Raw genomic sequence first — 13,460 nt, forward strand, 5'->3', positions numbered from 1 at the left:
CAGGGGTTACTGTCGTCAATGCTGCAGCTGTCCAGGATCAAGGGAATGCCGTCCAGCTCGTTGACCTGCAGAGAAAGGAAAAGGCAAATTTATACGCTGAGAAAAGCTTGGGTCACACTGGAGATATAGAGGATTTGTTTCTCCTTTCTATTTCCTTACTCATTGCTACAACAGAATAGCATTCTGTCGTAGTTCAAGCCTGCCCCATCAACCACAGCAGAGTTCTAAACGTGACCTTCGACAGCGAGGGCAGGCAGACACAGGAGGTTAGACATTAGTGACCGGCCTGCCCCAATGGATTCAGATGATGATGAGACGTCAGTTAACAGGTGACCCTCCTCCTCCCCCTGCTACAGCCCGGTCTCCTGTACCTCCCATCACCCCAACCTCCGACGACTCAGCCCAACACCCATAGTCACCACCTCAGAGCCTTCCGGGGTGCACGCCGTCCACCTCCTTCTGCTAAGTTACACTCTGCTGTACATACATCATTTCTACTTTACACAGGCTGCGTATTTATTGTATCATTCCTGCTTTTACGACATGTTAGTGTTACTTTAGGTTTTATGTGTTATTTGGTAGGATTTGGTAGGTTATTTTTGGGGACTGAAAATGCTCAAAAATTTTTCCATGTAAATTAAGGGTAATTGTTTCTTTGCCTTCTGCCCTCTCAGCTTATAAGGCTTCAGAGGAACTCTCTGCTTTTGGTTATCGGGGGAAACCTGTATCTAAAACACCTACACCAACCCAGAAATATTTAAAAACAGACATATAAACAAAAAGGGATACATTATTTCTCCTTTCACCCCTCCTCAAAAATGCTGGCGCAACTGGATAGCCATATAAAAAAGGATAAAGTGGATCTCTTCCCAATACTGTTCACCAGGATAAACTCCAAATGGAGCTGAGTTTATTATAGTTTAGTAGTACTAGTCAGTAGATTGTTTTTCTATGTTAAGAGTAGGAAAAGCTTTTCAAACCGATTCGCAATCCTGAAGCAATAGGAGAAAGGTTTTAAAAGTTGGACTACATTTTTTAAAAAGGCAAACAGAAACTGGGAAAATTATTTGTAAGATATCACAGGCAAAAGGTTCATATTTTAAATATAAAGAACTTTTAAAAACTGAGAAAAGGCCAGCAATCCAGTAGAAGACAATGGATCCAATATATGAACAGAAATGGCACCGAAACAAAGAAATGCAGATGGGCCACGGACATCGGAATGTGTTCAACCCTGCAAACGGCTAGCACACTGAGACACCCTTCCCACCCAACAGTGTGGCAAAGGAGCAGGCGACGGGGAGCCAGGCGTCCTCACACACTGCTGGAGAGTGCAGACGGCCCAGCCCCCGCGGAGGGGCTGCTTGGGGTGAAGCGGACTCACATGGGGTATTACTCTCTGACCCAGTCATCCCAGTCCCAGGACAGCACCTCAAACCGCACAGTCACACGAAGTTATGTTTGCACACGTTATTCACTGCAACACACGATGATGCTCACCCTCTTAAAGCATACAATTCAGTGGATTTTAGTTTATTCACACAGCTGTGCGACCATTACCACTACCTAGTTTTAGGACACATTTATTATCCCCAGAAAGAAACTCCATACCTATCAGTCATTTCTCATTTCTTCCTCGGCCCACGCCTTGGCAACCACTGATCTGTCTATGGATTTGCCTATTCTGGACGTTTCGTATAAATGGGACCTTTCGGTATGTGGCCTCTTCTTTCAGTTAGCGTAACACTTTCAGGTCCATCCACACTCCAGCATGTAACAGCACCTCATTCCTTTTTACGGCTAAATAATATTCCACCGTCCGGACAGACCACATTTTATTTATCCGTTCATCCACTGACAGACATTTGAGTTGAAACGTTTCAACTTTCTGGCTATTATGACAAAGCCGCTGTGATCATTGTGTATGTGTTTCTGAGTGGATATGCATACTCAATTCTCTCGGCTGTACATCTGGAGGGGAAATTGCTTGGTCTTGGTGACTCTTTAACATTTTGGGGAACCGCCGGAGCATTTTTCAAAGTGCTGCACCATTTTCTATTCATGCACGAGGGTTCCAATGGCTCCACATCCTTCTCAATACTTGTTTGACCATCCTCGTGGGTGTGAAGTGCTGTGTCATTGTGGTTTTGACCTGCATTTCTCTGATAACTAATCATGTTGCGTACAGCACAATTTACAACCACAAAGACCCCAGAAACGACTCAGATGTTTAGCAACGCAGGCTGGTCGAATAAACTACGGCACAGACACCAAGGTAGGAAGCTGTGAAAGGGAGTGGGGGCGACCTAACGCACTACTCTGCAGGCATCGCCAGGACAGAATGGTCAGTGAAAAAACCCAAGTGCAGCACGGGCTTATCTGTGAACCTTTTGGGTCATGCATCGGGAGAAATACACAAATTTGCTTCTATTTCCCAGAAGACACAATGAAGCGTTAAACAAAAAGCTAGTAACGGTTATCCATAGGGGGTGAGGAGAGAATGAGGCACGAGAAACAGGAACGGAGGCAAGGCCTCTGTTAATGTACCTGCTTATGTAATTCTGACTTTGGAATCCTGAATATGTTTTATATAATTTTCTAAAATTAAATTTATAATGGATGTTAACTAGACTTACAGTGATTATTTCACAATATGCACAAATATTGAGTCATTATATTGTACACCGAAGGTAATATGTTGTATGTCAATTATGCCTCAAAAAAAAGTTAAATTTACTAAAGTTATAAAAATAGAAAACAGAAGCAGATTAATCTGATGACATGTAAAACAAAGAAAAACTATTTCACAGAACTGAAACAGTATTTGACTTTAGGTCCCTGATGAGAGGGTGGCCGGTTAGCTCAGTTGGTTAGAGCGTGGTGCTGATAGGTCCCTGATGAGATGTATCCTAAGCTCAGAGAGAAATCTTCAAATGGCATTCAGCTTAATTTATTCTGAACTTCCATATATTTAAAGCAAAGGGTAATTAATGTTATTAGGAACTAAGATTTTCAGCATAAAAAAGAAGTATCAAATCCAAAGATAATTTTACACTTACAAATTAGAAATATTAGCAAGATTTCCTGATCTATTTTTCAATCTCTAAAAAAAACTTCCTAGCTGCTTACTGTAAAGGCCTTAGCGAAGACAAGCAGAGGTGAGCATTCCCAGTACTGGATGAATTACAGATCTTCCTCGACTCACAATGGGGTTATGTCCCAATGAACCCACCGTTACTACACCCAACCTACCGAGCATGGCAGCTTAGCCTGGTTGACCTTAAGCGTGCTTGGAACGCTCACATTATTAGCCTACAGTGAGACAAAATCATCTGCCACAAAGCCGATTATCAAATGATAATAAAGTGTTAAATATCTCATGCAATTTGCTGTCCAGAGTGAGAAACAGAAAGGCTGAAGAGTACAACACGGCTGTCAGCATATCAGCTGCTGCTGACCCTCATGATGGGGTGGCCGATGGGAAGCTGTACCGCGCGTATTGCTAGCCCGAGAAAAGATCCACACTCAAAATTCCAAGTGCAATTTCTATGGAACGAGTTATCCCTTTCACACCATCGTCAGGTTGAAAACTCCTAAGTCGAGCCACCGTCGGTGGGGGACCTGTCCCAGTGGAGGATGGCGGACCTCCCACTGCATGCGACGCACACACCCGCAGCAGGGTCACTGCTGCCGACCATCGTCAGTTTCACAAAGGCAGACAGGAAGAGAATCAATCTAAGAGAAATGAATGTAACAGACATCTAGTACACACGAGGCGATGACAAACACTTTCATCATGTTTCCTTTCATTCTGGTGAGGCCAGGGTGAGCATTATTGGCTCCATTTTACTGATAAAGGAAGTGGCTCATGAGTCTAAGTACCCTCCCCAGGATCGCTTAACTAACAAGTGCTATTCCAAGGGGCCTGGAGACCACCGGAAGTCTGTGAAAACAGACCGGGAGGGGAAGAAGTCAGAAACTGTGCTAACGGTTTAACAGGGTTATGCTGTTATGTCCCCTGAATCTTATAATAACATCTAGGTTTGAGTCTTCCAGATCTTTTTAAAATTTTTATTTTTCTAGTAATTCATTTGTATTATATTTCATAAACATACTGAGGAATAAAAATATAAATATATAAAAATAAATTTGTAAATATCTTTATAAAGATATTTATAAGAGTATCTTATATTCTTATAAGAAAAGAGGAGCAGTTCTTCAGCACAGGTAGTGTGAGGAGCGCTGGCACCAAAGGTCAGAACCCTAGAGAGGGCTGCACCTGGAAGGGGCCATGTGCTTGAAAAGAGCAGCAGGAAATTTTTGGGCCAAACTGGTAGTGGTTTTATATTCAAAGTGAGATTTTATTCAAAGCTTCCCGACGCAACCCTCACGCCGCATGTCTCCTCCAATAACCTGCCACACATCTACCTGCCACGCATCCCCACGGAGCAAGGATCCCGATGTGGGGGACAATGACATCTCCAACGGCTCTGCTCGGGGGTGAAGAGGAGGGATACAGGCAAGCAGCAAGGGCCTGCTGGATGGCATAGCGATGACGGAATACCACCTGACCCTCCAGCCCTTTGCAAATGTGTGATCTTAAATCCTCCTGGAACATACCGGAATAGCGGGGTGTCTGACTATATAGCACCGGACTCGCAGGGAAGACCTCCCTGCAGAAGGGACATTTAGCTCGGGATGAGCATAAACATGCACTAAGTGGACAAATCAAGGGGGCCGTGGAGGATGTTTTGCAGGGAGAAGAGCGTGTGCAAAAGGGGGGAGATCTGAAGGAACAGGGCTGTTCCAGGAACTGGCCGGGCAGCACGGCGATGAAGGGCGAGCACTGGGGAGCCAGCGTGCTGGGGTCGAAGCCTGGTTCTGCAGCAGCACTGCTGAGTCGAGTGACTTTGGGCAAGTCATTTCACCTTGGCGACTGCGTCTTCTCGCCCATAAAGCGGGAGGGTGGGGCTCGCTTCCGAGGGTGGCTGCGAGAAGGGAACTGACTGCTACGGAGGCCAGCCCACGGCGGTGCTCCATGATGGCGGCAGCTGGTCACACTAACACAGGGAGTTCAGGGGTTTGGAGCAGGAGCGGACCTCCTGCAAGGATGAAGCAGCAGGAGGAGAACTTCCACAGAGCTAAGGTTACAATCCTACTTTGCACCTCATACAAAAAACTGGTTTGTCTACAAACCACTAAGTTTATTTTCAAAAATCTTTTTTTTTTTTTTGGTGAGAAAACTATTCAGGATCTAATATCTGATGCAAAAAAATGTCTCATTTTCTGGGGGGGTGGATAAAGTAGAATTCTCAGGGATGCTAAATGGGTAAGATTTCCTTTGAAGGAAATGAAATCACACGCTAAAATTTGAAATTCAGGAGGGCAGTAAGGATGAATGAAAGAGCTCTTGAAGATCATGGTTACACTAGGGTGGTGGCTCAATGGGGGGCATGCTTTCTCAGGTAAGTATTTCTCATTCACACTGCTCCATTATGAAATGGTACAAGATAAATTTCTTTTTAAAGATTTTATTTATTTATTTGACAGAGAGAAAGTGCACGAGCAGGGGGAGCGGCAGGCAGAGGGAGAAGCAGACTCCCCACTGAGCAAGGATCCCGATGTGGGACTTGATCCCAGGACCCTGAAATCATGACCTGAGCCGAAGGCAGACGCTTAACCAACTGACCCACCCAGGTGCCCCAATACAAGATAAATTTTTATAGAGATTCATTAAGCGTTTATAACATACATGATCTCTAGACAAGGATGACGGTGGCATTATGGCAAACGTACAATTATAAACTGAAGAATGGACTCAGGTTCCATCCCTGGGATAAGAACACGCAGATGCCAGCCCTTCAGGAGGGGTGACTGATAACACAACCGTGTTACGACCAAACTCGAGTTGACTGCAGCGGCTACATGTGCGTAGCTCCCATCTGGGGCAGGGGAGAACAATTAGGAAATTAACAAGTTTTCTTCTGTTCACACTTCATAAAACAAGGAAGCTGTTTGTTTTCTTACCTAACATGTTGGGAATTGATTCTAGACCTATAATAAATGAGTCACAAGCTGTAGTGCATATCAAGGAGCCAAGCTCAGTCAACACTTTCACGAGCTAACACATCTCAACAAGACAGCAAGTCTGGCTTAAACAAACGAACATTTAGCCCCTGGAAATAAAGTGTAAACAGAAAGACGACTAATTGATTTGCTAACTGTTCCCTCCCGCCTTGGCCAATCATCTCGGAGAAGGTACTCTGCCAAGTGTGCAGGCCCGCCTCTACTATCTAGGCTCCTTTGGGAAAATATACTGGATGGACAGAAAACAGAGCCTCAACTGTTCTGGCTGCTCTCACATCAAACGGTAAATGCAAAACTCCAAGAACCCGAAGAAAGCCCAGAGCACAATACCAACGCAGGACCTAATCTCCATTAAATATGTAGTGAATCGAGCCTAACTGACATTTGGTAAAAGTGTGTTCACAACACAGCTCCGCAAAATAAATAAATACACAAACAGAAAGTTCATCAGAGTCCTCATTCTGAAGTCAATCAATGACCAGCGGGGGTGTGGCAACGCTCCAACAAGGTCTCTGTGGGGATGAAGCCATCCTCAGACACGCTGACAGCCACTCAAAGGGCCTGGAACCCAAAGGTGACACTGGATGAAATGGACCATCCAGTCGGAAATGTGGATGCACCCGCCCATGGGCCAAGACTCAATGATCACCCCAATCACCTGGAGGGATAGTAGATACTTTGGATGCAGACAGATCTACACGAGAATTCCAGCTCATCCTTTCAGCTGTGGAACACTGAGGAGGTTTCTGAACTTCACGAAGTCTAGACTTGGTGAGACAAGGGGGTCACGCCCACCTCACAGGGTCACAGTGAAGATCCGTGAGGAAGCATTCAGCACAGCACCCCGTACGTAATCAGGACATAAGAAACGGCAGCATGTGTAACACTGCTTTCACCTGGTTCAGAGGTTCTGAAGGTTTCCTTCACGACCCACACTTGCCAAGGGCCGGACACAGGACTCCTTCACCAAACACAAGGTAGGCTTTAGCAAAGCTCCAAAACATAAAGATGGACAGTTCCATAAGCAGGGAATTTGTAGACATGGTGACTCTAGGTTAGTCCCAGGTTTCTCTTGACTGTCTCACGAGCTGAGTGTGATGCTGGCTGCTAAGCCTCACCCACAGCCCCTCACCAACTGTTGCCTCACACAGTCAATTCTGAGTCCCACAAACACACAGCATCATTCACCTCCATGTTGCACTCATTGTCATGCCGTTTTATACAGCTTCACCCCGGGCTCTTCATGACTGAGCTGCGGCCACTGCCAGACAAACAAGTCATGTTGCTACTACTCAGGACGCTACAGGACATCTGGTAAATTCTGCAGACAACCTTTGTCTAGCACGTAGAGCCGTAGGCTAGTGGTTCACAACCTTGGCTCCACATCGGCATTACTGAGAGGTTTCAAACAGTACTAATCCTGTGGTCCCAACTCCAGAACAAAGAAATCACAATCTCGCAAAGTGAAATCTGGGCATCAGAGTCTTGGACAAAGTCTTCCAGTGATTCCAACGTGCAGCTGAGCTGAGAATTCCTGACCCGTGCCGAGTCCAAGAGCACCCACTGAGCCAGCACGGGGGACCCATCGTAAACCCTGCCAGAAGCCCCTAAAATGGAGCACAGTGCCCTTCACGGTTTCCCCTCTGGTGCTTTTTTCTTTTTTTCTTAAATTCCCAAACCAAGCTCTGTTGAGCTATGACTAACATATAGCAGACCGTAGCCATCCCTGTGCAACCACAGACAAACAAAGGTCAGGACGTCTGCCTCGCCCAGAAAGCTCCCACGCGGCTCCGCCACCTCCGGGGCTCGCCCCCAGCTCTCATCAGCCACGGAGCAGCCTCGTGCCACTTACTAACCCTCTCTCCTTTGTTGGTTTTTTTAAATGGTTGCTCTAGGGTTTAGAGGATGCATCTTTGACTTGCTGTGTTCTACCTACAAACAGTATTACACTGTTTCACACACGGTGTCAGAGTCTCAAACCGGGCACCCCGCGTGGCACTGGGGGAACTGCTTGCATATGTTTACATACATTATAAACCCCCGAATGCGCTGCTGTTACGATTGACTCAAAGAGCCTCTTAAGTAAATCTAAGAATGAGGATAAAGGTATTTTGTTTTTAGCCACATATTGAACTATTCCAGGGCTTTCAATTCTTTACAGTCAGGTCTCATCCGGCACCACTTTCCTTCGCTCGATACAACTTCCCTCAACACCCCTCAGGGCACAGCTCCACTAATGGCAATTTCTCTTGTCCATCTAGAAATGTCTTTATTCTACTTTCATCTGTGAAGGATATCTTAGCTGGATATAGAATTCCAGACTGGCAGTTTTCGCATTTTAGAGACGTTACTCCACTGACTCCTGTTTTGCATTGCTGCTCAAGAGACGCCTGTTAGCGCTTGTTATCTTTGTTCTTCTTGACGGCCGGCAGGAGTCAGCGTGGTGGCGAATACCAGCCCCGCAGAAAGATGAACCAAAGCCAAAGGGGGTTCTTCACAAACACTAATAAAGTGAAAAAAATTCCAGGAAGATTGATGAAGGAAGGAAAGAGAGACATCGATTTAAAAGAACAGCATGAAAAGAGAGAAACAGCTACAGAAAACATAGATGAAAATGTTATGAGTTTTATGAAAAAAGCTAGAAATCAAGGTATAATGGATATCTCTGAGGAAAGTAGAAAACATCAGCATTGACACAATAAATAAAACTCTTGAATAGAATAATTTAAATATTTAAATTATTTAAAGATACAAAAATGACCAAGACTCACTGACAAAAACATTCAAAGACCCAACGGCTCTCCAAGTGAGTGCCACCAAAGTTTTCAGGACCACATAATCTACTATGTATATAAGTTGTTCCAAAATAACAGGACAAGAGAGAAAGCTTCCCAACTCATTTTAGAAGGCTACTCTGACTTGGTCCAAAGCCAGCATAAGACAGACCAGGATAGGAAATTACAGGCCTATTTTAACTATGAATATATACCCCCTCCCACTCCCACACAAAAAATCCTGCAAATAGTATTAGATGGACTAAATTAAACATGTTACAAAAATTCACCATGATCCCAACGCCGACCAGAAAATCTACAGTGTAATCATCCTCATTAACATACTAAGAATTACCGCAATATCACTGAAGAAGCATCTGGTAATGGTTAGCACCTATTTGTGATTTTTTTTAATTCTCAGAAAACTGGAGAACCTTTCTAACTTGAAAAAGGCTATGTGCCAAAAACCTGTAGTAAGTATCATACATGCTAAGAGAGAATTTAGGTAGATCCCAAGACCAGAAAAAAACACAAGGAGATGGTCTTCTTACTCTGATGTAGAAAAATAAACTCAGTAAAATAGTGCGACTTAAAAAGGTCTTTGTTTGGAGCAACCTGACTCTAGAAATCAGAGAGAAGCCAGAGTGGTGTCAACGGTGCTCAGTCCTACGGTCAGAATGGAAGCAGCAGAAGAACAAAAACAGAAGAAAGCAATCAGGCTGATTCAGGTGAAGAAAGAGTGATTTTTTTTTTTTTTTCCAGGAGTAAAAGCTGAAATCTTAGTAGATCAATTACCCAGATATAAAGTGGAAAATAATTATCTAGAAGGCTGGGATAAAGATCTAAAGGGACGTGAAAACACACCCAGTCCTAACCGCTCTCCGAGATGGGGTAGATGTTCTGGTTGTTACTGGAACAGAAACTGGGACTGGGGCCCCACAAAACCCAGGACAGGAGAAAAACCATGGGCTTGGCTCATTGGAATTGCTCACAGAAGCAGGATCCAAGAAATGAGTGAGGAGAGAACCCCTAAGTGTCACAGGCCACCGACTGTCACAGACTCACGGAAGTCTAGGGAAGCAGAAATGAGGCCTTTCTGCATCAACACTCTCCCTCGGACACCACAAACTTTCTGCTGTTTGGCAGCAAAGACTATTAATTGCTGGTTTCTGGGGACACGCTTTTGCTTGGGAAGAACCATGAGCAGACTGGGCACTGGCTTGTCTAACTCTGGCGTGGGGGGGGGGCAGTGCCATGATAAACCCGTGCCCTGTTAACTTTTCTCAATTTTAAGAAGTGAGGCATGTCAGAGATTTGGTATTAGGGTTTGTGAACCTGCGAGATACCAACCTGGCCTGCAGCAGGTAAAGAAGTCCTGATCCCAGGAAGGCATGGGGAGTCACTCTCCAGGCAGGTTTACACAGAATAAGTTGGACAGGATACATTTTAAACTTCAATCTCTTTGAATTTTAACTCATATGAGCAGAGAATCTGACTTTAATGTCTTGGACTTTAATTTAAAATGGAATGTAATCTTTGGATTTTAATGTCTCCCTGGGAATTTGATAATGAGATAGAATTAATATTCAAATTTAGAGTACCTCTTGTGGGCATTTTATTATTGCACTGAATTTAGTCTCTTAATATGCAATGAATTCTCTGCCTTGAGGTCAAAGTGACTTTGGAGTTAATTTAATTCATGGGTTGGTGTGACCCACTTAAGAATCTTCTGGGAGCAAAATCTCTGCTCTCCACCAGTGGTCCAGGAAAAAGAAAGGAGCATGGCTGGTAGAAGCAGCAAGAGTGGCCTCATAATAAAGGTGGGAGCAGAATGGTCCTGACAATGAAGCTTTCTCCGAAGAAGGGACACACTCTTAGCCCAATACTTAGCAGAACAACAACAAAACCCAGAAAGAATGCTGAGAGGGGTAGACATCTGCTCTCTTTACGTTGTAGAGAGAGCTGTATTAACGTAGTATCTGATGGCCTCTCCAGGTCCTTCACCTGCTCCTTCCCAGGGCAGTGACAATCAGACTAGTGAGTCTGATTAGGACTAGTGGTTCTATGAAGTCCACGGCATACATATATATTTGTTTGTCTGACTCTTTCATTAGGCTCTGGGGTCTTCAGCTAACATGAAGCATGCTTCCTTCATTCCTGCATCCTGTGCCTTGCCCTCAGTAACTAGTTGCTGAAAACATACGTGGATATGAAGGAGGTAAAACAGCTCTGATGATTGACCCCATGCACACACCCACAAGTATATAGGGAGACAAAGTCCTGGTGCTTCTGCAACTTAGCACGGGGGGGTGGGGGGGGCGGAGAGTGCGGGACACATCCAGGAGAGTGCACACGCAAGAAATAAGTAAAGAAAAACAGTACAGATCATGATAATTCCTATAAAGGGAATAAAGAGGATGATCAGCTAGAGAGTGACAGGGGAGGCTCTCTTTTAGACAGGGCGGCCAGGTAATACTTTTCTATAAAATGGTGACATTTGAACTAAGACCCAAGCATGCAAATGGGGCAAGCACTCAACAATCTAGAGGGAACCCAAATCACCCAAGGGAAAGGGAGCTGGAAGTACAGACTTACCGGTGGAAAGAACTGGGCACATTTGGGGTACGGACAGGAAATCAGCATGGTTCTGTGCAGGGAGCACGGGCGAAATGCTGGGGCGAGGCAGTTAAGGAAGGAGCCAGAACCCGTGGAACAGCGGTTCTCAGAGCTGAGTCCCTGCAGCAGCAGCCTAAGCATCACCTGGGGACTTGTTCTTCAGAAATGCAGATCCTGAGCCAACCCCAAACCTACTGAATCAGAAACTCTGGGGCTGGGCCCAGCAGAGAGCTGTTGAACGAGCCTTCAGATGATTAGGATGCATGCTGAACTTTAAAAATCGCTGCCACAGAGTAGCGGTTCTCAATCCTTCCTATGAATCCGAATCACTTGGGGAGCTTTTAAAAGTGATGCCTTGATCCCACCACACATCAACTTAATCTGAATCTTGGGGGCGATGGTCCAGGCATTATACAAATGCACATGTGTATATTTTAAAAGCCCCCTAGGTGATTCAGCTTCCTAGAATATAGTCTTGAAGGTCAGGAAAATAATCTGGATCTTTTTTCTTCCCCTAAGTGTAAAAGGAGTGATCGAAGATTTTATACAGGTGAATGAAATAATCCAATGTGGATTTTCAAAAAGAGGACCTCTGGCTGCCATATAAAGATGTGGGTGAGGAAGAGCAAGAAGGGAAGGCCTGTCAGGAAGCATTCACTGCAGCAGGTGAGTGGAAAGGGGACAGGTGCACTGGGGATAAAAGCTGCAGCTGATGGGAGACAGATCTGACAGGAATTGCTTTCTAGAGGGGTGGTTGGGGAAGAGAAAGGAGGATTGGTTTCATTTACTGAGACACGGAAGAGCTCGGAGACATCTGAGTATACACCAGCAGTTACGTCCTCTGTGTCTCCTTTATGGAGAGTGTGAACTGCCGTGTATCCCACTGTGGAGCCCAGGGGACACAACTGGGCTTGAGAGGTACACGGGGTCACCTGCACACAGACAGATGGTCTTTAAAGCCTGGGACTAGGGGCCTCCCAGGGGAGGTGGCTACAGACAGTGAAGGGCTCAGGACCAAGTCCTAAAGCATTCACACATTTAAGGGGTCTCAGAAGAGAGATTTTTGTGCTCCTTCTAAAGCCTCGGCATCATCGCCAAATACGGTTTCATCAAAAGGTTTGAGAAATCCAACACTAGATACTACAGGCAAATGTAAGCACTTTCTCATGGATTAATTTGTAAGAAATATGAATTTTTTCCTGGAAGGAGATAATCAGTAACTGAAAATCCACAGGGCTAAGATTTTCTTTAAAAGCCACAGTGACCATCAGATTATTTGTCCACTGATCATTTTTCAGGTAACTTTTCAGAAGCTGATTTCTAAACCAAATTATGTGGGCTGCAAATCGCTTCCCTTGTTAAGATTATAGGAGTAACACATACGCACATACATACCTCACTAAAATGAGTAAAAAATATTTTAATTCCAACCGACTCCTGCTGTACCAGCCCAGTCCTCGAGAAGAACAGAAGCGACCTCGATGGGAAATTCAACTTCAAGACAACTGATTCCCTAAGTCTACTGCATGCCCAAGGTTAAAAAAAAAAAAAAAGCCAGTCTTGCAAGTGGGGGCTGGAAGGTGGGAGTGAAATAACCAGTGGGCTCCCCAGTCCCTGAGCCCCTCTGTCCCTCTCCGCTTGAGGGCAAACAAAGGGGTCAAGCAGGAGGGCAGAACAAAAAAGGTCAGTTTCAGTGCCAGTGAGGACTAGAATTCATTTCAGCTCGTGATCACCACCACCCTGAAATCTCACCCCAACCCAGGCTGACATTTGAGAATCTGATCCCTTATCTCAAGGGTCAGGCCCCAGGCCTGAGGTAGGGACAGATCCCATCCATGAACATGTTCATGTATCGCCAGGCTTTTTTGTTCAACTCATATATATTATACACATATACATTTAAAAACGAAGATCATCTTCATATAGAAGCTATCCTGTATCTTTCCACGTAATAAAAATTGTTTGAAAATGTGATTTTTAAAA

At 44.8% G+C, this 13,460-nt stretch overlaps 1 protein-coding gene across 1 annotated transcript in view; it reads right to left on the reverse strand.

Moving 5' to 3' along the window:
- The window catches only part of ATXN10 (ataxin 10), a 158,236-nt gene that overhangs the window by 26,796 nt on the left and 117,980 nt on the right, over nt 1–13,460 (reverse strand). Inside the window, exon 10 of the mRNA XM_045872342.2 lies at nt 2–65. Within this exon, the coding sequence (XP_045728298.1) occupies nt 2–65 (64 nt within the window). The remainder of the gene's footprint in view (nt 1; nt 66–13,460) is intronic.

Source organism: Mirounga angustirostris, unplaced genomic scaffold, assembly GCF_029215605.1.
Source record: "Mirounga angustirostris isolate CCGP_5_RB_7025 unplaced genomic scaffold, mMirAng1.0.hap1 SCAF_5, whole genome shotgun sequence".
Lineage (NCBI taxonomy): Eukaryota > Metazoa > Chordata > Mammalia > Carnivora > Phocidae > Mirounga > Mirounga angustirostris.